A 26,245-nucleotide genomic window follows, 5' to 3' on the forward strand; every position below is an offset into this window, starting at 1 on the left:
AGGAAATCACTTCACACCCGTGAGAACGTCTGACCTCTTCACAATCAGATCAACAATAAGACTCTAATATTTGTTCCATCTGGGCCAAATTGCTCTGACCTTCTCGAGCCTGGCTGCTGTCATTTAAAACATCCCATCATGCACTTCTTTTTTACAACAGAAGGAAAAAAGAGTGGGATCGGATCTGATCGTCTTTCGCATTTCGCTCTGTCATTCCGCTCACGTCCGAGTATCGACTCAGAGTCATTTATAGTAATAACCATTTTCTCCTTTATTTGGACCCACTGGTGCTGAATACACCACGCTGTGAGGAGGAGGAGGAGGAGGAGGAGGAGAATGATGATGAGGATGAAGATATTTGGCAGGAGATTTTGTTTAGTCAGCTGCTGTTTTACACATTAACAACAAAACACACACATGAAACATTTATATTTACATGAAACACATCACTACTGAATAGGAGAGAGGAGGATGGAGGAGAAAGCTGGAGGATGGGGGAGAAAGCTGGAGGATGGAGGAGAAACATAGCAGATGGAGAAACATAGCAGATGAAGGAGAGAGGAGGATGGAGGAGAAAGGGGTAAAGAAGAGAACGATATAAGAGTTAAGAATGGAGGAGAGAGGGATAAGTGAGAGGAGGATCAGGAGAGAGGGATCAGGAAAGGAAAATAAAAAATGGAGAAACTGAGCAACAGGATAAAAAAAAGAAAAATGTGAGAAAGTGTGAAAATAAAAGAAATGTAACTGTTCAACAGAAGGAAATAAATAAATGTTTAAAACTTTAGATGAAAGAAAGAAAAAGAAAAAAAAAAATCCTCTTTTCCACTGCCATTCATACTCATATTCATACATTTGTACTGTCTTCACTATCGTCATTCATTATTTATACACACACACACACACACACACACACACACACACACACATATACAGTGAGGAAAATAAGTATTTGAACACCCTGCTATTTTGCAAGTTCTCCCACTTAGAAATCATGGAGGGTCTGAAATTGTCATCGTAGGTGCATGTCCACTGTGAGAGACATAATCTAAAAAAAAATCCAGAAATCACAATGTATGATTTTTAACTATTTATTTGTATGATACAGCTGCAAATAAGTATTTGAACACCTGAGAAAGTCAATGTTAATATTTGGTACAGTAGACTTTGTTTGCAATTACAGAGGTCAAACGTTTCCTGTAGTTTTCACCAGGTTTGCACACACTGCAGGAGGGATTTTGGCCTCCTCCACACAGATCTTCTCTAGATCAGTCAGGTTTCTGGCCTGTCGCTGAGAAACACGGAGTTTGAGCTCCTCCAAAGATTCTCTATTGGGTTTAGGTCTGGAGACTGGCTAGGCCATGCCAGAACCTTGATATGCTTCTTACAGAGCCACTCCTTGGTTATCCTGGCTGTGTGCTTGGTCATTGTCATGTTGGAAGACCCAGCCTCGACCCATCTTCAATGCTCTAACTGAGGGAAGGAGGTTGTTCCCAAAATCTCGCAATACATGGCCCCGGTCATCCTCTCCTTAATACAGTGCAGTCGCCCTGTCCCATGTGCAGAAAAACACCCCAAAGCATGATGCTACCACCCCATGCTTCACAGTAGGGATGGTGTTCTTGGGATGGTACTCATCATTCTTCTTCCTCCAAACACGTTTAGTGGAATTATGACCCAAAAGTTCTATTTTGGTCTCATCTGACCACATGACTTTCTCCCATGACTCCTCTGGATCATCCAAATGGTCATTGGCAAACTTAAGACGTGCCTGGACATGTGCTGGTTTAAGCAGGGGAACCTTCCGTGCCATGCATGATTTCAAACCATGGCGTCTTAGTGTATTACCAACAGTAACCTTGGAAGCGGTGGTCCCAGCTCTTTTCAGGTCATTGACCAGCTCCTCCCGTGTAGTTCTGGGCTGATTTCTCACCTTCCTTAGGATCATTGAGACCCCACGAGGTGAGATCTTGCATGGAGCCCCAGTCCGAGAGAGATTGACAGTCATGTTTAGCTTCTTCCATTTTCTAATGATTGCTCCAACAGTGGACCTTTTTCACCAAGCTGCTTGACAATTTCCCGTAGCCCTTTCCAGCCTTGTGGAGGTGTACAATTTTGTCTCTAGTGTCTTTGGACAGCTCTTTGGTCTTGGCCATGTTAGTAGTTGGATTCTTACTGATTGTATGGGGTGGACAGGTGTCTTTATGCAGCTAACGACCTCAAACAGGTGCATCTAATTTAGGATAATAAATGTAGTGGAGGTGGAGATTTTAAAGGCAGACTAACAGGTCTTTGAGGGTCAGAATTCTAGCTGATAGACAGGTGTTCAAATACTTATTTGCAGCTGTATCATACAAATAAATAGTTTAAAAAATCATACATTGTGATTTCTGGATTTTTTTTTTTAGATTATGTCTCTCACAGTGGACATGCACCTACGATGACAATTTCAGACCCCTCCATGATTTCTAAGTGGGAGAACTTGCAAAATAGCAGGGTGTTCAAATACTTATTTTCCTCACTGTATATATATATATATATATATATATATATATATATATATATATATATATATATATATGAATATATATATATATATATATATATATATATATATATATATATATATATATATATAAAAACAGTAAATGAGTGGAAGAAAGTGTAATATGGAGAACAGGAGAGAAGATGTGATCAGACTCCTTCACCCCCACACTCACACATGCAGGTGGAAGCTTAATGGTTCAGGTTGTTTTGGAGCAGTGAAGAATCCAGAAAGTGAAATTAATCCTGAACCACCACGACAACCATTCCACACTCCCAACACCATACAGTTCCATCTGGACTGCGGCTCATAGGAAGCCCTCACTGCTCTTCATCTATCCATTTCCAAGAAATGATTGGTTCTGAAGGTTTGAAATGTTCCTGTAAACTCCTCTGTCCTAAAGAAAACTGTGTTGCAAAGCACTGAAACTGGAGACTTTTTTCTACATCATACAAAATCATCTTACAAGAAGACGTGATTATTATCAGTGGTGTTTGCTGTTTACATCCCTGTAACCAACTTTTAGGATAGAAACCATCACGTATCAGTAACACATTACTGTCAGAGATCTAATCACCAGTTTCTGACCAATCAGAGTGCTGCACTCAGCAGCATGGTGTAATATAAAGTGTTTTGGTGATGTTCTGGTACTGGAACGTGCTGCTGGTGATTGTGATCATTTACTGTGTGTTTCAGCGTCTCCTCACCCCAATCATGCTGGAAAACCCTGTCTGAAGCTGAAGGTTTATGTCAAACCAGCAGGTGAGTTTCTGTCTTAGTTCTCTGCATTAAACACACCACAAAGTTCCCGAGATTACAGTTTAACATCTCAGCTCCACCCCACTCTCTCCCTACTTCTTACCCCTCCCCTCACTCTCTCCCTCCTTCTTACCCCTCCCCACTCTCTCCTCCTTCTTACCCCTCCCCACTCTCTCCCTCCTTCTTACCCCTCCCCTCACTCTCCCCACTCTTTCCCTCCTTCTTACCCCTCCCCACTCTCTCCCCACTCTCTCCCCACTCCCTCCCTCCTTCTTACCCCTCCCCACTCTCTCCCCACTCTCTCCTCCTTCTTACCCCTCCCCACTCTCTCCCTCCTTCTTACCCCTCCCCTCACTCTCTCCCCACTCTCCCTCCTTCTTGCCCCTTCCCCGACTCTCTCCCCACTCTCTCCCTCCTTCTTACCCCTCCCCTCACTCTCTCCCCACTCTCTCCCTCCTTCTACCCCTCCCCACTCTCTCCCCACTCTCTCCCCCACTCCCTCCCCTTCTTACCCCTTCCCCACTCTCCCCACTCTCTCCCTCCTTCTTACCCCTCCCCACTCTCTCCCCACTCTCTCCTCCTTCTTACCCCTCCCCACTCTCTCCCCACTCTCTCCTACTTATTACCCCTCCCCTCACTCTCTCCTCACTCTCTCCCTCCTTCTTACCCCTCCCCACTCTCTCCTCCTTCTTACCCCTCCCCACTCTCTCCCCACTCTCTCCCTACTTCTTACCCCTCCCCTCACTCTCTCCCCACTCTCTCCTCCTTCTTACCCCTCCCCACTCTCTCCCCACTCTCTCCTCCTTCTTACCCCTCCCTCCTCTCTCCCCACTCTCTCCTCCTTCTTACCCCTACCCCACTCTCTTCCCCACTCTCTCCTCCTTCTTACCCCTCCCTCCTCTCTCCCCACTCTCTCCTCCTTCTTACCCCCCACTCTCTCCTGCTTATTACCCCTTCCCCACTCTCTCCCCACTCTCTCCCCACTCTCTCCCCACTCTCTTCCGCCTTCTTACCCCCCACTCTCTCCCCACTCTCTCCTCCTTCTACCCCTCCCCTCACTCCCGCCCCAATCTCTCCTCCTTCTTACCCCCCACTCTCTCCCCACTTTCTCCCCACTCTCTCCCTCACTCTCTCCCCACTCTCCCTCCTTCTTACCCCTCCTCTCACTCTCTCCCCACTCTCCCTCCTTCTTACCCCCTCACTCTCCCCACTCTCTCCTCCTTCTTACACCTCCCCTCACTCTCCCCTCTCTCCCTCATTCTTACCCCTCCCCTCACTCTCTCCCCACTCTCTCCTCCTTCTTACCCCTCCCCACTCTCTCCCCACTCTCCCTCCTTCTTACCCCCTCACTCTCTCCCCACTCTCTCCTCCTTCTTACCCCTCCCCACTCTCTTCCCCACTCTCCCTCCTTCTTACCCCCTCACTCTCTCCCCACTCTCTCCTCCTTCTTACCCCTCCCCACTCTCCCCACTCTCCCCACTCTCTCCTCCCTCTTACCCCCTCACTCTCTCCCCACTCTCTCCTCCTTCTTACCCCCCACTCTTTCCCTCCTTCTTACCCCTCCCCCACTCTCCCCACTCTCTCCATCCTTCTTACCCCCTCACTCTCTCCCCACTCTCCCTCCTTCTTACCCCTCCCCTCACTCTCCCCACTCTCCCCACTCTCTCCCTCCTCTTACCCGCCCCCACTCTCTCCCCACTCTCTCCTCCTTCTTACCCCTCCCCTCACTCTCTCCCCACTCTCTCCTCCATCTTAACCGTCCCCCAACTCTCTCCCCACTCTCTCCTCCTTCTTACCCCTCCCCTCACTCTCTTCCCCACTCTCCCTCCTTCTTACCTTTCCCCCACTCTCTTCCCCACTCTCTTCCTCCTTCCTACCCCTCTCCTCCACTCTCTCCCTCTATCTCCCTCCTTCAGACGGCTCAGCGTTCGAGTCTCCAGAGCCGTTCCTGATTGATGGAGGTCGCAGTAACGAGCTTCACCTGCTCTCCGTGGCTGTGGTGATGATGATGGTGATGGTGTGAATGTAGCACTTGAACTTTTATTCCCTCCTTTTTACCCCTCAGGGAAGCCTTTTTGCCCTTCATCTGCCCCACGTGTGCTGATGAGCACTAAAGCTAAAACACTGGACAGAGCGATGTGGTCTGAGCCTGACAAACATCACAGATTATTATTATTATTATTATTATTAGGATTGTTATTGTTATTGTTATTATTATTATTATTTGGGTCAGAGTTTTGCTTTGATGCATGGACACTAAACACAAAAATGTGGCTTTTTTTTCTTTGCTTTATTCATTACATCTGAGGACGAGTTCCTTGCAGAAGATGTTTCCTGAAATCTCACGTCGCCTCTGAGTGTCCTTTTCTTTCTGACTGATGACACTAAAAGACTTCCTGAGGATTCATTTTAAAGATTTGAGAACCAGCACCTATAAAAACCTAGTTAATGTGCATGTAAAACACTGTGAGATAAAAAAATAAAATAAAATAATAATTCTTACAATATTAATACGAATCTTATATTTTTACTGGTGAACAATCAGAAGGTGCTGAGTCAGCGCTCCAGATGTTGTTCATTTAGAACCAGAAAATGAGGAAATGGCTTTGGTTTCTGTTTAATGTGAAAATCTCCATCCAGATAAAACACACAGGGTTTTTTGGATTATGTTTCATGTTATTTTTGTAGCGTTTAAAAGCTTAATTAATTATTTATGTGACGTGGGGAAAGGTTTTCAGTGTCTCGTGTGATGTTGAATCAGCAGCTCTGAGAGAAACTCACTCTCCTTCAGCATCTGTTGGGTTTCATCTGATTCGAAACTCTCACGTTACTGTAGAAGCCTGATGAGTGATTCTGCTTTATGAACTCGTCCCTGTGTTATAAGCAGATGGAGAGAACATTGTGTTTTTCACACTTTCATATCTTTAGAATTTTGAGGACCCTAAGAAGATGGCTCACTTTGTGTTGCCTACTTAGGGAACCTACACAGGGTGTGTAATGATATTTTAGTGTGTGTCATGCGTGTTGAAAATCGTGATCTATCAGCACATACCTTCCTTCAGTACTGTGAAAGTGTTTGATGTATGGAAAAACTGCCGACGCCCCCATACCCACCCAGGGACATGCCCACCTGCTAATCCCCATTAATACCCACCCAGGGACATGCCCACCTGCTAATCCCCATTAATACCCACCCAGGGACATGCCCACCTGCTAATCCCCATTAATACCCACCTATGGACATGCCCACCTGTTAACACCCCCTTAACACCCACCCAGGGACATGCTAACCTTTTAACACCCCCCCTTATTGCCCACCCGGTGCCGCACACCAGTCAATATTCACTCAATATCCCCCCTTCAACATGCCTACCCACCAACACCCCTTAATACGCACCCATGGACATGACCACCTGCTAACCCCCCCTTAATACAGACCCAGTGACGCACAACAGCCAACATTCACTTAATATACACCCGGGGACATTCCCTCCTGCTAACACCCCCTTAATACTCACCCAGGGACACTCCCACCTGCTTATAACCCCTTAATACCCACCCAACAAATTGCCTACCTTCTAATGCCCCCTTAATACCCACCCAGTGACATGCTTACCTACCCACCTCCCCTGAAAATGCATCTGCCTCCCAATGCCCCCTTAATGCCTATCCAGTGACAAATCTTTCTGCTGACAGCAATTAATACCCACCCAGCATTACGCCCATCTGCTGATGCCCCCTTACTACCCACCCAGCATTACGCCCATCTGCTGATGCCCCCTTACTACCCACCCAGCATTACGCCCATCTGCTGATGCCCCCTTAATACCCACCCAGCATTACGCCCATCTGCTGATGCCCCCTTACTACCCACCCAGCATTACGCCCATCTGCTGATGCCCCCTTAATACCCACCCAGTGAAGCACCCACTGTAATTCCCCATGTGTTTCTCATACAAGCCTTTGTAGTCATCTTTCTTTGTGCAAATTGAGAGAGAATGAATAATAAAATCATTTGTCTACAAGGTGGTGTGCTGTGTTACTGAAATACATCTATTTAGATCAACACTTCATTTCATTTTGTAGTTTATGAGAAAAATAAATCAATATTTTACTGGCTACAATCACATTTTATACAAAATACTCATCTCATTACCGCTGTTTCTCTTTCCATAGATTAAAAAAGCTTTTCTAATCATTAGAGATATTACATTTATTCCCATCTTCACAAAAACATTCTGACTTGCTTCTACTCATGGACCATCAGACAGTTCTGACTAAAAAAACAAGTAAACAAATACAGAGGAGTTTTTGCTACAGCGCACAAAGCCGCTATGTTAGCTAGTAGAAATGGAAACAATAACGTATGCTAACTGCAGTAGCTACACAAACAGCTGAAAGATTTGGAAAAGAAAGTGATCAATGTTAGTATGCTAGTGCAGTGTAGCTGATTGAGTTGTTTTGCTAATAAAGCTAAGAAGATGCTAACACTTGTGATAAATGTGTACGCTAATCTCAGCGCTAAGATCATTATATAATACAGTAATAAATACATAAAGCATAATGTAGAACATCTGTAATGACAGTCTGTACTCAATTTTATTTCAAATAAAATACTTTTTCTCTCTCTCACACACACACACACACATTAGGGAATTTTAATAGCCTTCAGGTAATGCCAATCTGATAAAGTTTCTCTCTGTGAGTGTAATGTTACCGAATAAATCAATGATACAAACCACTCCAACTGCTATGAATATATAAATACAAATATAAATAAATAAAGATAAATATAAATGTTGTTTCGGGACACTGTTTACTGTTTACTGTTTACACATTTTGAGCAAAACCACTTATTATTGTAGAATATCTACATTTCATTTGACATTTCATTACTACCTCAGGGCTGCGTCTCAATTTAGCTATAAATGGCATTTGGGGTGTGTGTGTGTGTGTGCGTGTGTGTGTGTGTGTGTGCGTGTGCGTGTGTGTGTAAAGATGAGGGATGGAGGAGAAGCCGAAGGTCCTGCTTGAATATTTAATGTTGTGTAGACAGTGATGAAAAATACATGCATGAGGAAACGGTGCTCCGGCTCCGACTTCTCCAGGTGACATTAAACCAAAAAAATCAGCTGCAGAAACATGTTCCTCTGAGGTGTGTTAGGAATACAAGATCATCCTAATCTCGCATTCAGGTCCATATAAAGATCATTTTCTGTCTACAGCCTGAAACATGTGTGTTTATTAGTTATGATGAGAGCAGGTCTCAGTACAAGGCTGGTATGAAGAACATTCATCGAATAATTGGTTTAATTCAGTCGTCTCATCCGAACAGCTTCCACCAATTTATGACCCATCAGATGTTCTCATTTATACAGAATCTCCTGAAATGTCACAGGCCACAGGGGGCGGCTGCAGCACTCCTCGTTGGCCCGGTCCTGGTCCCTCCATGGCGAAGTCTCCCTGGCTTCATACTGTACCTCTCTTTCAGCACAGGGTTTCAGCACCACTGTTGCAAACTCACTGGTTAAACACTGGAAGAAAGAGAGACATGCAAAAGTTCACCAAGCAGAGCTTTATATATTTACTTTTCTTTTCACGCTTTCCCTTTCCTTTCCTTTCATTTCCTTTCCAGTACTCACACTGAGGATCACTCACAATCTCACGGTTCGGGAAGCCTTTCCATCTTGACATCCGCTGCTGCCCACTCGTTCCCCGGCAGGCCTTTACCTGGCATTTGTCCGAGTGCACCCACCCACACTCAGTCGGGACGAAAATAAATAAAGAAAACTGGTGAACTTTTGCCTGTTTCTCTTTTTCTCAGCATGGAACCAGTGAGTTTACTGCAGTCAGAAATTAAGGATGACCATCTCACAGTTCGTTTACTGCTACAACCTCATCTACTGACCAGCAAAGAAAATGCAACTTGAAAGAATGTATTCGTCGATGCAACATGGTGCTAAAACCTCTTACCACCAGTTATAAAAATTGTTCAGCAATAGTGCATCGTCGAGCTACACCGATCTTCTACTTCTTTCGGCATCTCCCATTAGGGGTCTCCACAGCGGATCATCCGTCTCCATACCCCCCTGTCCTCAACATCTGCCTCTTTCACACCAACTACCTGCATGTCTTCACCACATCCATAAACCTCATCCTTGGTCTTCCTCTTTTCCTCCTTCCTGGTGTCTCCATCCTCAGCATTCTCCTACTGATATACCCCATGTCCCACCTCTGCACATGTCCAAACCATCTCAATCTCACCTCCCTCACTTTGTCTCCAAAACGTACTACATGCCCTGTCCCTCTAATAAACTCATTTCTAATCCTGTCCATCGTCATCACTCCCAACGAACATCTCAACATCTTCAGCTCTGCTACCTCCAGCTCCACCTCCTGTCTTTTACTCAATGCCACTGTCTCTAAACCATACAACATCTCAGTCTCACCACAGTCCTATAAACTTTCCCTTTCACTCTCACAGATACTCTTCTTTTACAAATCACTCCTGCTATCACTCTTCTCCACCCACTCCACCCTGCCTGCACTCTTTTCTTCACTTCTCTAACACACTCACCATTACTCTGCACTGTTGACCCCAGGTACCTGAACTCCTCCACCTTCTCCACCTCTTCTCCCTGCAACCGCACCCCTCCACTGCCCTCCCTCTCATTCACACACATGTACTCTGTCTTACTCCTACTGACTTTCATTCCTCTTCTCTCCAGCGTGTACCTCCACCTCTCCAGGCTCTTCTCAACCTGCTCCCTACTCTCACCACAAATCACAATATCATCCACAAACATCATAGTCCACAGAGACTCCTGTCTGACCTCTTCCTTCAACCTGTCCATCACCACTGCAAACAGGAAAGGGCTCAGAGCCGATCCTTGATGCAGTCCAACCTCCACCTTGAACCAGTCTGTCGTTCCTACTGCACACGTAACCTTTTCCTTCTGACCTTCTCTATATTTCTCCATCAACATTCTCAAAGCAAATAATGCATCTGTGGTGCTCTTCCTCGGCATAAAACCATACTGCTGCTCACAGATGATCAACTCTTCTCTCAGCCTGGCTTTCACTACTCTTTCCCATAACTTCATGGTGTGACTGATGAAGTTTATTCCCCTGTAGTTACTGCAGGTCTGCACATCTCCCTTATTCTTAAAAAATCAGTACCAGCACACTCCTTCTCCATTCCTCAGGCATCTTCTCACCTTTCAGAATCTTGTTAAACAATCTGGTCAAAAACTCCACTGCATCTCTCCTAAACCTCTCCATGCTTCGACCGGTATGTCATCTGGTCCAACTGACTTTCCACTCTTCATCCTTTTAATCGCTGCTCTCACTTCCTCCTTACTAATCCTATCCACTTCCTGCTTCACATCTCCACATCATCCAACCTTCTCTCTCTCTCATTTTCCTCATTCATCAGCTGCTCAAAATACTCCCTCCATCTTCTCAACACACTCTCCTCACTAGTCAACACATTTCCATCTCCATCCTTTATTGCTCTAACTTGCAGTACATCCTTCCCAGCTCGGTTCCTCTGCCTGGCCAATCGCTACAAATCCTTTTCTCCTTCCTCAGTGTCCAACTTCTCCTACAGCTCCTCATATGCCTTTTCCTTGTCTTTCACCACATCCCTCTTCACCTGCTGCTGCATCTCCTTGTTCTCCTGCCTACTTTTCTCATCACTCTGTTTCTGTTTCTCCAACCTCTTTCTCCTTCTGCTCTCCTGCACTTCCTCATTCCACCACCACGTCTCTTTGTCTTCCTTTCTATTTCCAGATGTTACACCAAGTACCTTTCTAACTGTCTCCCCATCAATCCTGCAGTAGTTCCACAATCATCCAGCACCTCTTCAGCACCACCAAGCTCCTGTCTGACCTCTTCCCTGAACCTCCAAAACCATCCTACAGACCACCATCCAATGCTGTCTAGCTACACTGTCCCCCGCTAACACCTTACAGTCTACAATCTCCTTCAGGTTGCATCTCCTACATAGAACATAGTCCACCTGTGTGCACCTTCCTCCACTCTTATACGTCACTCTATGATCCTCCTTCTTCTTAAAATATGTGTTCACCACTACCATTTTCAACCTTTTAGCAAAATCTACCACCCTCTGCCCTTCCACATTCCTCTCCTTAAAACCATACCTACCATCACCTCCTCATCACCTCTGTTCCCTTCACCTACATGCCTATTAAAGTCTGCCCCAATCACCAATTTTTCATTCCTAGGTTCACCTTCTACCACTTCATTGAATTCACTCCAGAATCTTTCCTTCTCCTCCATCTCACAACCCACTTGTGGAGCATAAGCACTGATGACATTTATCATCATCCTTCAACTTCCAGCTTCACGATCATCACCCTATCAGAAACTCTCTTCACCTCCACTACACTCTTACTGTACTCTTCCTTCAGAATCCCCCTACACCATTTCTCTTTCCATCCACACCATGATAGAACAGTTTAAACACCTCCAATGTTCCTGCTCTTACTCCCTTTCCACTTGGTCTCCTGAACACACAACATCTCTACCTTTCTCCTCTCCATCATATCCCTCTCTCCCTTTACCAGTCATAGTAACAACATTTAAAGTACCAACCTGAACCTCCACTCTCCTCCACTTCTCCTCCACTCTCCTCCACTTCTCCTTTCCCTGCTGTCTCTGTAGACGTCTTCCTCCTCTCCTTCTCCTCCTTTAGCCAACATTATAACCACCTGCTTAATATTGTGTTGGTCCCTTTTTTGCTGCTAAAACAGTCGTGACCCGTCGATCATCACCAGCATGAACTTCTTCAGCAGTTTGAGCTACAGGAGCTCGTCTGTTGAATTGGACCACACGGACCAGCCTTCCCTCCCTACGTGTGTCAATGATCCTCGTCCCCCATGACCCTGTTGCCGGTTCACCACTGTTGCTTCTTTGGAGCACTTTTGATTTCTGATTCTGACCACTGCAGACCAGGAACATCCCACAAGAGCTGCAGTTTTGGAGACACTCTGCCTCAGTCGTCTAGACGTCACAATTTGTCAAACTCACTTAAATCCTTACGCTCTGCCATTTTTCCTGCTTCTAACATCAACTTTAAGGACAAAATGTTCACCTGCTGCATAATAAATAAATCCACCCACTAACAGGTGCCATGATGAAGATCATCAGTGTTCTTTACTTCATCACTCATTGTTATGATGTTATGTCTGCTCTGTGTATATCACTAACGCATGCCGATCAGTTGTTTTTCTATACTAACTTGTGTCGTAGTCTACGATTCAATCAATGTCCTTATCATCCAGTCTACCTACGTGTTGTACGTACGGTGGTTAGATCCATACTGCACACTGGGTTTCCTGTAAAATTGCTGAACTCACACAGACAGTAGAAGACACCAGGGTTTGATTTTCTAATGAACTCATTAAGCAACGTTTCATTAAAACTAGCCTCTTCTTAGAGTTTTTCTTTTCTCTTTACTTTTCTGTGAAAATCCTTATCCCAACCACTTTCCATCTCCTTCCACACTATTGAAATGGTACAAATTATACAGAAAATAGGGCTAAATTAAAAAAAAGTTCTAGAGTGAATAAATAAAAGAGTTCTAAAGCGGAGCAAAACTCTTAAGCTGCCATCTTGCTCAGGGTCACGTGACCCCCACCCCAGGTGAACATTTCAATGGAAATCTTTGTCACAGCAAAAAACCCAGCAAAATTTGATACTTAATAAAAGTTTGATGAAATATTATTGTGTTTAAAATTTAAGGGGAAGTTTAGAGCGAACCGGTTCATCTGACAAAATAAAACCATTCAAAGCTCACTGCTTTTTTCTTTATATCTGCTGCCTCTGGAGGAAATTCTACATGCTATCAGCCTCCATTGCGCTGCTGAGGATAGACCATTTCAGCAATGCCAGATGAGAGACATCAGCTTAACAATGTCGAGGAACGTGTTGAGGAACATTAGACACTGGATGCTAAGTTACGTCCTCCTACACAATTCTGACATAACACGTTTTTCCCATGACGGCATTCATCCAGAAGTAAGGTTTCTGATTATAGAGCATCTGTGGGTGGTTTTTCTGTTTCAGCAGTTTTGAGGTGTAGATGTGATTATTGACTTTAATATTACTGACTTCATCTTCATCTCAAAACTGAGAGAAATCTACATGTGGATTTGTGTAAAGCTGCTGTAAAGGATCATGTAGGTTATGTTAGGACTAGATGAACCACATCTGCTCGATTAGCACTGTCTGGAATGGTAAAAAACTTTTTTAAAGCTCTTGCAAAATCTCTGGAGAAACACCAGGTTGCAGTTCTTTCTTTAGATCAGAGGAAAGAAAAGGTCTACTGTACATGTGCAATTCCATTTTATCATCTCGGCAAGAAAGCGCGAGTCAGTTCCCCAGGTGCCTCTGAAGGTCAGAGGTTGTGTTTGGAGACAGGGCGGATTATTTCTGTCGCATCTTCTGTTCTTCATCAGATCATCAGTCATGGGCATGGACATGTGCTCAGAACAAAGCAGTTTATCTCTGCCCTTTAAATATTAGTCACAGAAGGATGCAGTGAATCGTTCGTACAGCAGTAGGAGCCTCAGTTCCTCGTTACGGGACTCAAATAGCCTGCAGAATAACCCTAACTCCCCCCCAATTATGTGACAAGGTGGCAGCAGGTTCGTTTCTATGTATTTTGATGTTCACAATTGCATGTAAATGAGGTTCATTTCTAAAAAGAAGCATCTGTACCTTCATCTCATTACTTCAGTCTTCAGATGTTTCCTAAATTATAACATGATTTTATGGAATCAGCGTATCTTGTCGTACATGACATCTCGTTAAATGTGTACAGATACAGAAAAAACAGGGTGAGGAAGCAGGGAGGGACGCAGCAGAGATCTTTGGTGCTATGAAAATGTTTGGAGACTGATGGTGTAACTGGTGTTCTTCTGACCCACGTGTGTTCCCACAGCTCTCTGCTGTGTTAGAACAAAGAGCAAACGTGAAATTCTGCATGAAATCGGGCAAATCTGCCACAGCGACGTTTGACTTCACGTACCTTTGACATACGGCAACGAGTCGTTCGAGTGGTTTTAAGCGGCACGTGCGCTTCAAAAGCAGAAGAACATCACCGGAAGACGACGAAAGATCAGGAAGACCTTCAACAAGCTCAAACCCCAAAAAATGTTGAAACGGTTCAGCAACTCGTGCATGATGATCATCAGAGAAAAATCCACATGATCTCACTTCCTCACACACCCTACTCACCAGATCCGGCTCCTGCAGACTTCGACCTCTTCCTGAAGATGAAAATCCAGCTCACCGTTTTGACACCGTTGCGGAGATCCGGTGCAAACCGCAAGAAGGTGCTTGAAACTCTTCGAAAAGAAAACTTCCAGAAGACACGTTCCAGAAGAACACTGGGGGTGAAGTTTTACTGTGTAAGGAGACTGTTTTAAAGGTGATCGTGTGGAAACAGAGATAAATAAACTACTTTCTTGTACAAATGTTCAATACTTTTTTCCTCAACACTGGAGTGGAGACATTAAAGAGACGTGCTCAAAAGATAGGAATCCAAAGTCAAGACATTTCCAAGGTAAAAAATCATTCTTTCAGAACTTCAGCATTCTGGTAGTTTGAGGTGAACTACATCTGTTTCACTCCATGTTGGATTGGGTTGATGGCCTTATACAGCTGGTTCCTCTCCAGGTTCCTCCTTATACAACTCAGGGAGCTTTTTCTCACCACCGTCACCTCTGGCTTTCTCATTAGGGATAAATTGATGTAGTTTAAATTTCTACTTTTTAAATGTTATATATTTGATACCAGTCCATTAAAGACCAAGTTCCAGTTGAAAGATTCTTCTGTGTCGGTGTTTCATCATTTGGAGCAATGCTCTGGGTCTTTGTTCTGGTGCTTGAAGAAATTGGCTCACTGTTCACAGTGTATGGCATGGAGCATGGAGATCACACACACACACACACACACACACACACACTGTAAAGTCCACAGACCCTCAGCACTGACTCATTTCACAAACCCAATCCAACTGATTCAGTATAAATATATCAGGATTATTATTTACAGAGAAACAGGACAATCAGATTTATTTGGATTTCTGGTACCATGAGGATTTTTGAGCTTTAAAGTGAAACCTGTTCAGTTCAGTGCAGTGAAACAGGTCAATAACCAGCCTGTGGTCATAGCGCCACCTGGTGTCTGTAGAAGGTCAGACAGAACCCTGTGCTGTAAAAGCTCAAATTGAGAACAAATATCCTTTTCACAGTAAAGTGTTTTTACAAAAGATTAAACATTTATCCTGAGGAATACGCTGGTGGTGACGGTGAAAAGGGAAACCTCCCTGAGATGATTTGAAGGCGAATCCTGGAGAAGAACCAGATTTAAAGGAGACTCAAAAGTATATGGACAGGTACAATGCAAGCACAAGTATAATACTACACAAAAAATCTACTCAAAATAGAAACAGGGGCTCCAACTACAGCAGATATAGCAAAGTCTACAAACTCTTCTGAAATTGGAGGTTTTTTAAACTATAAAGACAGAAATAAATACAATATCAATGTCAGATTTGTTACATCTTTAATGGGATCTTCCAACAAAAACCTCCAGAGAAAAAAAATATATATATTTAATAATTGTGACCATTTTAAATAAACAACTTGAATAATTTACTTGAATGTTTGTTTGTGTTCTACTCAATTCCATAAAGAACCATCAAAGAAACTGTGAGACTTTATTGTTGAAAGGAATGAAACAGGGGCGGGATACCAAATAATATAGAAGTCAATAAATGGACCATGGAACACTGTCACAACTATCTCCAATAAGTGGAGAAAATGTGGCACCACAGAGACTGAACCTCTGTGAACAGTGGAATAAAATTCCAAAGTGGAGGTGTGAAGTTTTAGTATTAGTTAAAAAAGTATTAGTTAGGAGGGGTGTACATACTTATGCACTCAGAGTGTTGTAGGGTTTTGTATTTATAATGTTCCCAATTATTAAATACTTTTTTTTTCTCTGTATTTCTGTTTGTTTACATTAAACATGTAACCAGTCTGACATTTCATAAGAGTGTGGAGACTCTGTTAGAGGTGTTTTGCTGTGTTTGGTTTAGGTGTTTGTTTTGTAAACTATTTTTTTGGATTGTTTAATTATGTTTTGAGGTGTTTGTGGTGTTTGTTTTTAGATGTTAGTTTTGTGTTTTGAGGTGATGTGTGGGGTTTGGATGTATTTTTGGTTGTTTTGTGGTGTTTATGGGTGTTTTATTGGTGTATTCAGATGTTTGTTTTCTGGTTTGTTTGGGTTTTTACATGTTTTGGGTTGTTTTGAAGTGTTTTGCTGTCTTTTCAGGTGTTTCATGGTTTGTTGAGTGTTTGTTTTATGGTATTTTTAAGTGTTTTAAATGGTTTGGGTAGTTTGTAGTGTTTTGAGGTGTTTTATGCATTTTGTTGTGTTTTGGGTTGTTATGTGGGTTTGTTAGCTGTTTAATGGTGTCGAGTGCAAGTATGGGAGTGTTTTAAAGTGTTTTGGAGTGTTTTTAAGTGATTTTGGTTGTTTGTGATTTTTGTGGAGTTTTAAGGTATGTTGAGGTGTTTTGTGGTTTATTTAGGTGGTTTGAGATGTTTAGAGGTGTTTGTGGTGTTTGTTTTTTTAAGGAGCCATAAGAGCAGGATTGTGTTGTAGCTACTGATGATATTTAATCAAATACTTTAATTAGTCTCAAAATTAGATGGAAAAAAATCAATAATTCTGGATGTTTATGTTCGACAAACAACCCGCACTTTTTAAGGTTTCTGTTAAAATATGTATAAAATTTACATTTTTGTTTATCAAGGAGCACTTATGTATATTGTTCCATAATGTACATGCCAAACTACAAACTCTCTAAAGAGACAATATTGAAAGAACCTTGAGAGGAACCAGACTCAGAAAGGAACTCATGGATTGGATGCATGCAAGGCAGCCGGTCCGGACGGCCTGAAGATCACAACCATCACACCAGTGCCCGAGCACTCAGCTGCAGGATGCCTGAATGACTTTTGCCCAGTTACACTCACTCCTACTGTTTTGAAGTGCTTTGAGCAACTGGTTCTGAATCACCTCACTGTGGGTCTACCACCTACACTGGACCCACACCAGTTTGCTTATTGCCTGAACAGATCTACAGAGAATGCAGTTTCCACGGCTCTTTATTCAGGCCTCACCCCCGTGGATAAAAACAACACCTACATCAGAATTCTGTTCATTGACTTTAGTTCTGCGTTCAATACAGTCCTCCCCACTGTACTGATCACTAAGCTCAGTCATGGAGACTCCTGTCTGACCTCGTCCTTCAACCTGTCCATCACCACTGCAAACAGGAAAGGGCTCAGAGCCGATCCTTGATGCAGTCCAACCTCCACCTTGAACCAGTCTGTTGTTCCTACTGCACACTTCACTGCTGTCCTCATACATGTCCTGCACCACCCTCACATACTTCTCTGACACACCAGACTTCCTTATACAATACCACAACTCCTCTCTCCACCCTGTCGTACGCTTTCTCTAAATCCTCAAACACACAACTTCATCTGACCTTCTCTATACTTATCCATCAACATCCTAAAAGCAAATAATGCATCTGTGGTGCTCTTCCTCAGCACGAAACCATACTGTTGCTCACAGATGGTCACCTCTTCTCTCAGCCTGGCTTCCACTACTCTTTCCCATAACTTCATGGTGTAACTGATCAACTTTATTCCCCTGTAGTTACTGCAGATCTGCACATCTCCCTTATTCTTAAAGATTAGTACCAGCACACTCCTTCTCCATTCCTCAGGCATCTTCTCACCTTCACGAATCCTGTTAAACAATCTGGTTAAAAACTCCACTGCCATCTCTCCTAAACATTTCCATGCTCCTGTTTCTCCAACCTCTTTCTCCAGATGCTCTCCTGGACTTCTTCCATCTTACAGTCTCTAATCTCCTTCAGGTTGCATCTCCTACATAGAACATAGACCACCTGTGTGCACCTTTAGATTTTTTGCTTCTCCTCCATCTCACAACCCACTTGTGGAGCATTTGACTCTGTGGTGGCCTCAGCCACCTTTTATGGTGTTGTCTGCTGGTGCAGCAGCATCTCTACTGCAGAAAGGAAGAGACTGGACAAGCTGATCAGGAAGTTCAGCTCAGTCCTGGAGATTCCTCTGGATACTGTACAGGAGGTGGGAGAAGGAGGATGGGAGCTAAACTATCATCATTGCTGGAGACCGTCTCCTGTAGGAAACAGTTTTATCTCTGGGCAGCTCCTTCAGTGACACACTGTTAAATCCTGAGTGTCTGAAGGAGTGATACAGAAGATCTTTTCTCCCTGCTGCTATTAGACTTTACAATCAGAGCTGCTCAGTGAACCAGTCACCAGAATACACACTGTCACTGTTTAACTGCAATAATAATAACAAGGTTTTTAAACAACACGTGCAAAAACAGAAATTTTAAAACAATACGTGCAATATTCCTGTGTGCAACGTCTATTAGCGTAACTACTGACTCGTGGTCTCTTTTTTCTTCTTTTGTATTTATACATTGTGTTGTGTTTATACTGTACACTATATTATGTCTCTATTATTTTATTTATTTGCATTTTCTTTTCTTTGGCTGCTGTAACAGAGACATTATTGCTAAAATTAGAAATATGATGTCGTTACAGGATGCAGAAAAACTAGTAGATGCTTTTGTAACATCTAGATTAGACTACTGTAACGCTTCACTGTCTGGGTGTGCGAGTAAGTGCAGAAATAAGCTTCAGTTAGTTCAGAATGCAGCAGCAAGAGTCCTCACTAGATCTAGAACATATGATCACATCAGCCCTGTTTTAATCATCTACACTGCTCCCAATTACATCTCACACTGATTATAAAATACTACTACTGACGTATAAAGCACTTAACGCTCTCACACTGCAGTATCTGAGTGAACTTCTGTACCAGTATGATCCTCCATGCCTACTTAGATCAAAAGGTGCAGGCTATTTGTTGGTTCCTCAAATAATGAAGACTACAGCAGGGGGCAGATCTTTCTCTTATAAACCCCACAGTTATGGAACAACCTTCCAATCAGTGTTCGGGACTCAGACACAGTCTCAGTGTTCAAGTCGAGGCTGAAAACATATTTATTTAGTCAAGCCTTTTATCAGTAGATTTTTCTTAGGTAAAGGCACAGATCTGGAGGAAGCATGGATATAGAGTGTTTGGTGAACTGGTATATTTGTTCACTCGGGTTTGTTGATGGTGGTGTGGTGGGTCGTCTCTTATCCCAGAGATCCCTCATGTCTGTGTTACCTTCTGGTTCTCCCTTTTAGTTATGCTGCCATAGCGAGTCTTGCCGGAGTCCAAACTGCACAGTGACATTAACTTTCATTCAGCAATAGGGACACTTAATAATCCATATCCTTCTCTTCCCGTCACCCTCTCTCTCTCTCTCTCTCTCTCTCTCTCTCGGTCGAGTTAAACATGCTCCTGAGGTTCCAGTGACCACTGTTCCTGCCCCTCTCCCCTCCGTGGATCTTCACACTTCTGTGCGGCTTGGGATGGTCTCTCATCAACACCTTGGGTGGTTCCATGTAATTCCGGAGTAGAACGGGTGCTTTGAGGATGGATTGGACTGTAGTTGCTCACTCAGTGGACTCAGTGACCTCATCACGTCTCGCACTGCACCACACTGTCTGAGATCCTCCAGCACTGCTCGACTGGTACCACCTTCTCTCAGAATGAGAGGTAGGTACAATTCAAGGCTCTTCTCTGTTCTGGCACCGAGGTGGTGGAATGAACTTCCCCTAGATGTCCGTACAGCAGAGTCCCTGATTATCTTTAAGCGACGACTGAAGACCTACCTCTTCCTGAAATACCTAAATTAGCACTTTCCAAGTTTGTAGAATTCGAGTTATATTTATATTGAGTTTGTATTCTTGCGTACAGTGTAGATTTATTCATTACTAGAGATTTAAAGCACGTTTGTACGTCGCTCTGGATAAGGGCGTCTGCTAAATGCCGCAAATGTAAATGTAAATGTAGTTGGTGTCGGCGGTCTGCTACACTGACTCAGGAATACAGTTTGCTTCTGATCATCATCACTGTACCCTGCAACATTGTATCTGCTTCAAATGGACATTTGGTGCAACCCAGATGAGGATGGGTTCCCTCTTGAGTCTGGTTCCTCTCAAGGTTTCTTCCTTATGCCATCTCGGGGAGTTTTTCCTTGCCACAGTTGCTCATCAGGGACAAACATACTTACAAAGAACATATTTACGTTTAATCACCACATTATCTGTGTAAAGCTGCTTTGAGACAATGTTCATTGTTAAAAGCGCTATACAAATAAAAATGAATTGAAATTGAATTGAATTAAATTTTCCCCACTGTGGGACGAATAAAGGTGGATCTTATCTTAGGCACTGATGACATTTATCATCACCCCTTCAACTTCCAGCTTCATGTTCAAGCCTTAAGAAAGAACAAGGAGCACACGGAGCTGCTGGAAAGGCTGCTGCTCACATTAGTGCAGTCTGATGGCGACTCTGTAGATTTGGGAGATATTTAGTGTAACACACAGTAAACATAAAAACCTTAAATCTCCAGTTTGGAGTGCGCTGATGTTTATGTCTCAACATCACAAACATACTGGGTGAAAATGTAAAAAAAATCAGAGAAAGTATAAATTTGCACCAATAAATGTGTAAAGGTCTTCACAAGTCACTGTCTTAATTTTGGAGGTGAAGCAGGAGTTCAGTTTTCATCTCCAAAGCTGAGATCTGAGAATCACAGCTCCAACATTAGTGAAGATCATTTTGTGATAGAGAAACAACTCTTGGTTCCGTCTCAGTGTCTTGACCTCAGATATCCCCTGTGTGAAAACTCAGAGAATGGGGAACATTTTACCCAAAAATACAAACCCGATTCCAAAAAAGTTGGGACACTGTAAACATTTTTAATAAAAACAGAATGAAATGATGTGAAAGTTTCAAATTTCTATAATTTATTCAGAACACAACAAACCCAGCCATTACTCTTGCACAAGCCAGTGCACTCAGGTCTCAGGCCCGGATAAATGTGGAGGTTTGTGTTAGGAAGGGCATCCAGCGTAAAACATGTACCAAATCAAATATACGGATCACAAATAAGATTTTCATAGCGGATCGGTCGAGGCCCGGGTTACCAACAACCACCACAGGTATCATTAACAACAGGGTACCGGTGGAAATTGGGCTACTGTTGTCTGAAGGAGGAGAAGGAGAGGAGGAAGATGTCTACAGAGACAGCAGGGAAAGGAGAAGTGGAGGAGAGTGGAGGAGAAGTGGAGGAGAGTGGAGGAGAAGTGGAGGAGAGTGGAGGTTCAGGTGGGTACTTTAAATGTTGGTACTATGACTGGTAAAGGGAGAGAGGGAGCTGATATGATGGAGAGGAGAAAGGTAGAGATGTTGTGTGTTCAGGAGACCAAGTGGAAAGGGAGTAAGAGCAGGGACATTGGAGGTGTTTAAACTGTTCTATCATGGTGTGGATGGAAAGAGAAATGGTGTAGGGGATTCTGAAGGAAGAGTACAGTAAGAGTGTAGTGGAGGTGAAGAGAGTTTCTGATAGAGTGATGAACGTGAAGCTGGAAGTTGAAGGCGTGATGATAAATGTCATCAGTGCTTATGCTCCACAAGTGGGCTGTGAGATGCAGGAGAAGAAAAGATTTTGAAGTGAGTTAGATGAAGTGGTAGAAGGAAAACGTAGGAATGAAAAAATGGTGATTGGGGCAGACTTTAATGGGCATGTAGGTGAAGGAACAGAGGTGATGAGGAGGTGATGGTAGGTATGGTTTTAAGGAGAGGAATGTGGAAGGGCAGATGGTGGTAGATTTTGCTAAAAGGATGGAAATGGCAGTGGTGAACACTTATTTTAGGAAGAAGGAGGATCATAGGGTGACGTATAGGAGTGGAGGAAGGTGCACACAGGTGGACTATGTTCTATGTAGGAGATGCAACCTGAAGGAGATTGGAGACTGTAAGGTGTTGGCGGGGGACAGTGTAGCTAGACAGCATCGGATGGTGGTCTGTAGGATGGTTTTGGAGGTGAAGAAGAAGAGGAGGAGAGTGAGGACTGAAAGAAGAATAAGATGGTGGAAACTGAAGGAGGAAGACTGTAGTGTGAGGTTCAGGGAAGAGGTCAGACAGGAGCTCGGTGGTGGTGAAGAGGTGCTGGATGATTGGGGAACTACTGCAGGAGTGATGAGGAGACAGCTAAAAGGTACTTGGTGTAACATCTGGAAATAGAAAGAAAGACAAAGAGACGTGGTGGTGGAATGAGGAAGTGCAGGAGAGCAGAAGGAGAAAGAGGTTGGAGAAACAGAATTAGGATCGACAGAGTGATGAGAAAAGTAGGCAGGAGAACAAGGAGATGCAGCAGCAGATAAAGAGGGATGTGGTGAAACCCAAGGAAAAGACATATGAGGAGCTGTAGGAGAAGCTGGACACTGAGGAAGGAGAAAAGGATTTGTAGCGATTGTCCAGGCAGAGGAACCGAGCTGGGAGGGATGTGCTGCAAGTTAGAGCAATAAAGGATGGAGATGGAAATGTGTTGACTAGTGAGGAGAGTGTGTTGAGAAGATGGAGGGAGTATTTTGAGCAGCTGATGAATAAAGGAAAATGAGAGAGAGAAGGTTGGATGATGTGGAGTTGGTGAAGCAGGAAGTGGATAGGATTAGTAAGGAGGAAGTGAGAGCAGTGATTAAGAGGATGAAGAGTGGAAAGTCAGTTGGACCAGATGACATACCGGTAGAAGCATGGAGATGTTTAGGAGAGATGCAGTGGAGTTTTTAACCAGATTGTTTAACAGGATTTTGGAAGGTGAGAAGATGCCTGAGGAATGGAGAAGGAGTTTGCTGGTACTGATCTTTAATAATAAGGGAGATGTGCAGATCTGCAGTAACTACAGGAAAATAAAGTTGATCAGTCACACCATGAAGTTATTGGAAAGAGTAGTGGCAGCCAGGCTGAGAGAAGAGGTGACCATCTGTGAGCAACAGTATGGTTTCATGGCGAGAAAGAGCACCACAGATGCATTATTTGCTTTGAGAATGTTGATGGAGAAGTATAGAGAAGGTCAGAAGGAGCTGCATTGTGTGTTTGTGGATTTAGAGAAAGCGTACGACAGGGTGGAGAGAGGAGTTGTGGAAGTCTGGTGTGTATGAGAAGTATGTGAGGGTGGTGCAGGACATGTATGAGGACAGTGTGACAGTAGTGAAGTGTGCAGTAGGAACGACAGACTGGTTCAGGGTGAAGGTTGGACTGCATCAAGGATCGGCTCTGAGCCCTTTCCTGTTTGCAGTGGTGATGGACAGGTTGACGGATGAGGTCAGACAGGAGTCTCCCTTTACTATGATGTTTGCAGATGATATTGTGATTTGTGGTGAGAGTAGGGAGCAGGTTGAGAAGAGCCTGGAGAGGTGGAGGTACATGCTGAAGAGAAGGGGAATGAAAGTCAGTAGGAGTAAGACAGAGTACATGTGTGTGAATGAGAGGGAGGGCAGTGGAGGGGTGTGGTTACAGGGAGAAGAGGGGAAGAAGGTGGAGGAGTTCAGGTGTGTTAGTGTGTTAGATAAGTGAAGAAAAGAGTGCAGGCAGGGTGGAGTGGTTGAAGAAGAGTGATAGCAGGAGTGATTTGTGATAGAAGAGTATCTGTGAGAGTGAAAGGGAAAGTTTATAGGACTGTATAACTGAATGTTGTATGGATTAGAGACAGTGGCATTGAGTAAAAGACAGGAGGCGGAGCTGAAGATGTTAAGGTTTTCGTTGGGAGTGACGACGATGGACAGGATTAGAAATAAGTTTATTAGAGGGACAGCACATGTAGGATGTTTTGGTGACAAGGTGAGGGAGGCGAGATTGAGATGGTTTGGACATGTGCAGAGGAGAGACATGAGTTATATTGGTAGAAGAATGCTGAGATGGAGCCACCAGGTAGGAGGAAAAGAGGAAGACCAAGGAGGAGGTTTTATGGATGTGGTGAGGGAAGACATGCAGGTAGTTGGTTTAATAGAGGCAGATGTTGAGGACAGGGGGGTATAGAGACAGATGATCCGCTGTGGCGACCCCTAATGGGAGCAGCCGAAACTGAGAAAATGTCTCATTTTAAGGGAAAAATACGTTGATTTTAAATTTCATGGCATCAACACATCTTAAAAAAGTTGGGACAAGGCCATGTTTCCCACTGTGTGGCGTCCTCTCTTCTTTTTATAACAGTCTGCAAAAGTCTGGGGACTGAGGAAACAAGTTGCTCAAGTTTAGGAATAGGAATGTTCTCCCATTCTTGTCTAATACAGGCTTCTAGTTGCTCAACTGTCTCAGGTATTCTTTGTCGCATCTTCCTCTTTATGATGCACCAAATGTTTTAAATGGGTGAAAGATCTGGACTGCAGGCTGCCATGTCATGATGTTGTAATTGATGCAGTATATGGTCTGGCATTGTCATGTTGGAAAATGCAAGGTCTTCCCTGAAAGAGACGACGTCTGGATGAGTTGTGCTAGAACTTGGATATATCTTTCAGCATTGATAGTGTCTTTCCAGATGTGTAAGCTGCCCATGCCACAGGCACTCATGCAACCCCATACCATCAGAGATGCAGGTTCTGAACTGAGCGCTGAGAACAACTTGGTTTGTCCTTGTCCTCTTTAGTCCGGATGACATGGCGTCCCAGTTTTCCAAAAATAACTATACATTTTGATTCGTCTGACCACAGAACAGTTACCGACAATGTTACCTAACCCATGTTGTGATTTCCATTATAGTAGCATTCCTGTATGTGATGCAGTGGCGTCTAAGGGCCTAAAGATCACAGGCATCCAGTCTGGTTTTCAGGCCTTGACCCTTACACACAGAGATTGTTCCAGATTCTCTGAATCTTTGGATGATATGATGCACTGTAGATGATGAGAACTTCAAACTCTTTGCAGTTTTTCTCTGAGAAACTCCTTTCTGATATTGCTCCACTATTTTTCACCGCAGCATTGAGGGAATTGGTGATCCTCTGCCCATCTGGACTTCTGAGAGACACTGCCACTCTGAGAGGCTTTTTATACCCAATCATGTTGCTAATTGATCTAATAAGTTGCAAATTGCTCCTCCAGCTGTTCCTTATATGTACATTTCACTTTTCCGGCCTCTTATTGCTCCCTGTCCCAACTTTTTTGGAATGTGTAGCGCTCATTAAATCCAAAATGAGACAATATTTGGCATGACATTTCAAAATGTCTCACTTTCAACATTTGATATGTTTTTATATTCTATTGTGAATAAAATATAAGTTTATGAGATTTGTAAATTATTGCATTCCTTTTTTATTCACAATTTGTACAGTGTCCCAACTTTTTCGGAATCGGGTTTGTATAATCTTCCTAGATCTTCACCAGTTTCACTGAGTTTGTTAAAGAGACACTCTAGTTTTAATTTCCTAGCATCAGAATATCACGCACCTGATACCAGATACATCAAAATGTATGGCATACACAGTGCTCAGGATGCATGCCTAGTCCTGTACATGCTCTCCAGCAAAAAATCATCAAACCACCACACATCACTACATTTACATTTACATTTACATTTGCGGCATTTAGCAGCGCCCTTATCCAGAGCGACGTACAAACGTGCTTTAAATCTCTAGTAATGAATAAATCTACACTGTACACAAGATTACAAACTCAATATAACTATAACTCGAATTCTACAAACTTGGAAAGTGCTAATGTAGGTATTTTAGGAAGAGGTAGGTCTTCAGTCGTCGCTTAAAGATAATCAGGGACTCTGCTGTACGGACATCTAGGGGAAGTTCATTCCACCACCTCGGGGCCAGAACAGAGAAGAGCCTTGAATTGTACTTACCTCTCATTCTGAGAGAAGGTGGTACCAGTCAAGC

At 43.5% G+C, this 26,245-nt stretch overlaps 1 protein-coding gene across 2 annotated transcripts in view; it reads left to right on the forward strand.

Annotated features, from left to right (window-relative positions):
- The window catches only part of efna2a (ephrin-A2a), a 71,523-nt gene extending 65,711 nt beyond the window's left edge, over positions 1–5,812 (forward strand). For both annotated transcript variants that reach the window (XM_046862143.1, XM_046862144.1), the window contains 2 exons: positions 3,239–3,304; positions 5,218–5,812. In XM_046862143.1, the coding sequence (XP_046718099.1) occupies positions 3,239–3,304; positions 5,218–5,324 (173 nt within the window). In that variant the 3' untranslated portion in view covers positions 5,325–5,812. The remainder of the gene's footprint in view (positions 1–3,238; positions 3,305–5,217) is intronic.
- Positions 5,813–26,245: the final 20,433 nt, after the last annotated feature.

This window comes from Silurus meridionalis, chromosome 12, assembly GCF_014805685.1.
Source record: "Silurus meridionalis isolate SWU-2019-XX chromosome 12, ASM1480568v1, whole genome shotgun sequence".
Taxonomy (NCBI): Eukaryota; Metazoa; Chordata; class Actinopteri; order Siluriformes; family Siluridae; genus Silurus; species Silurus meridionalis.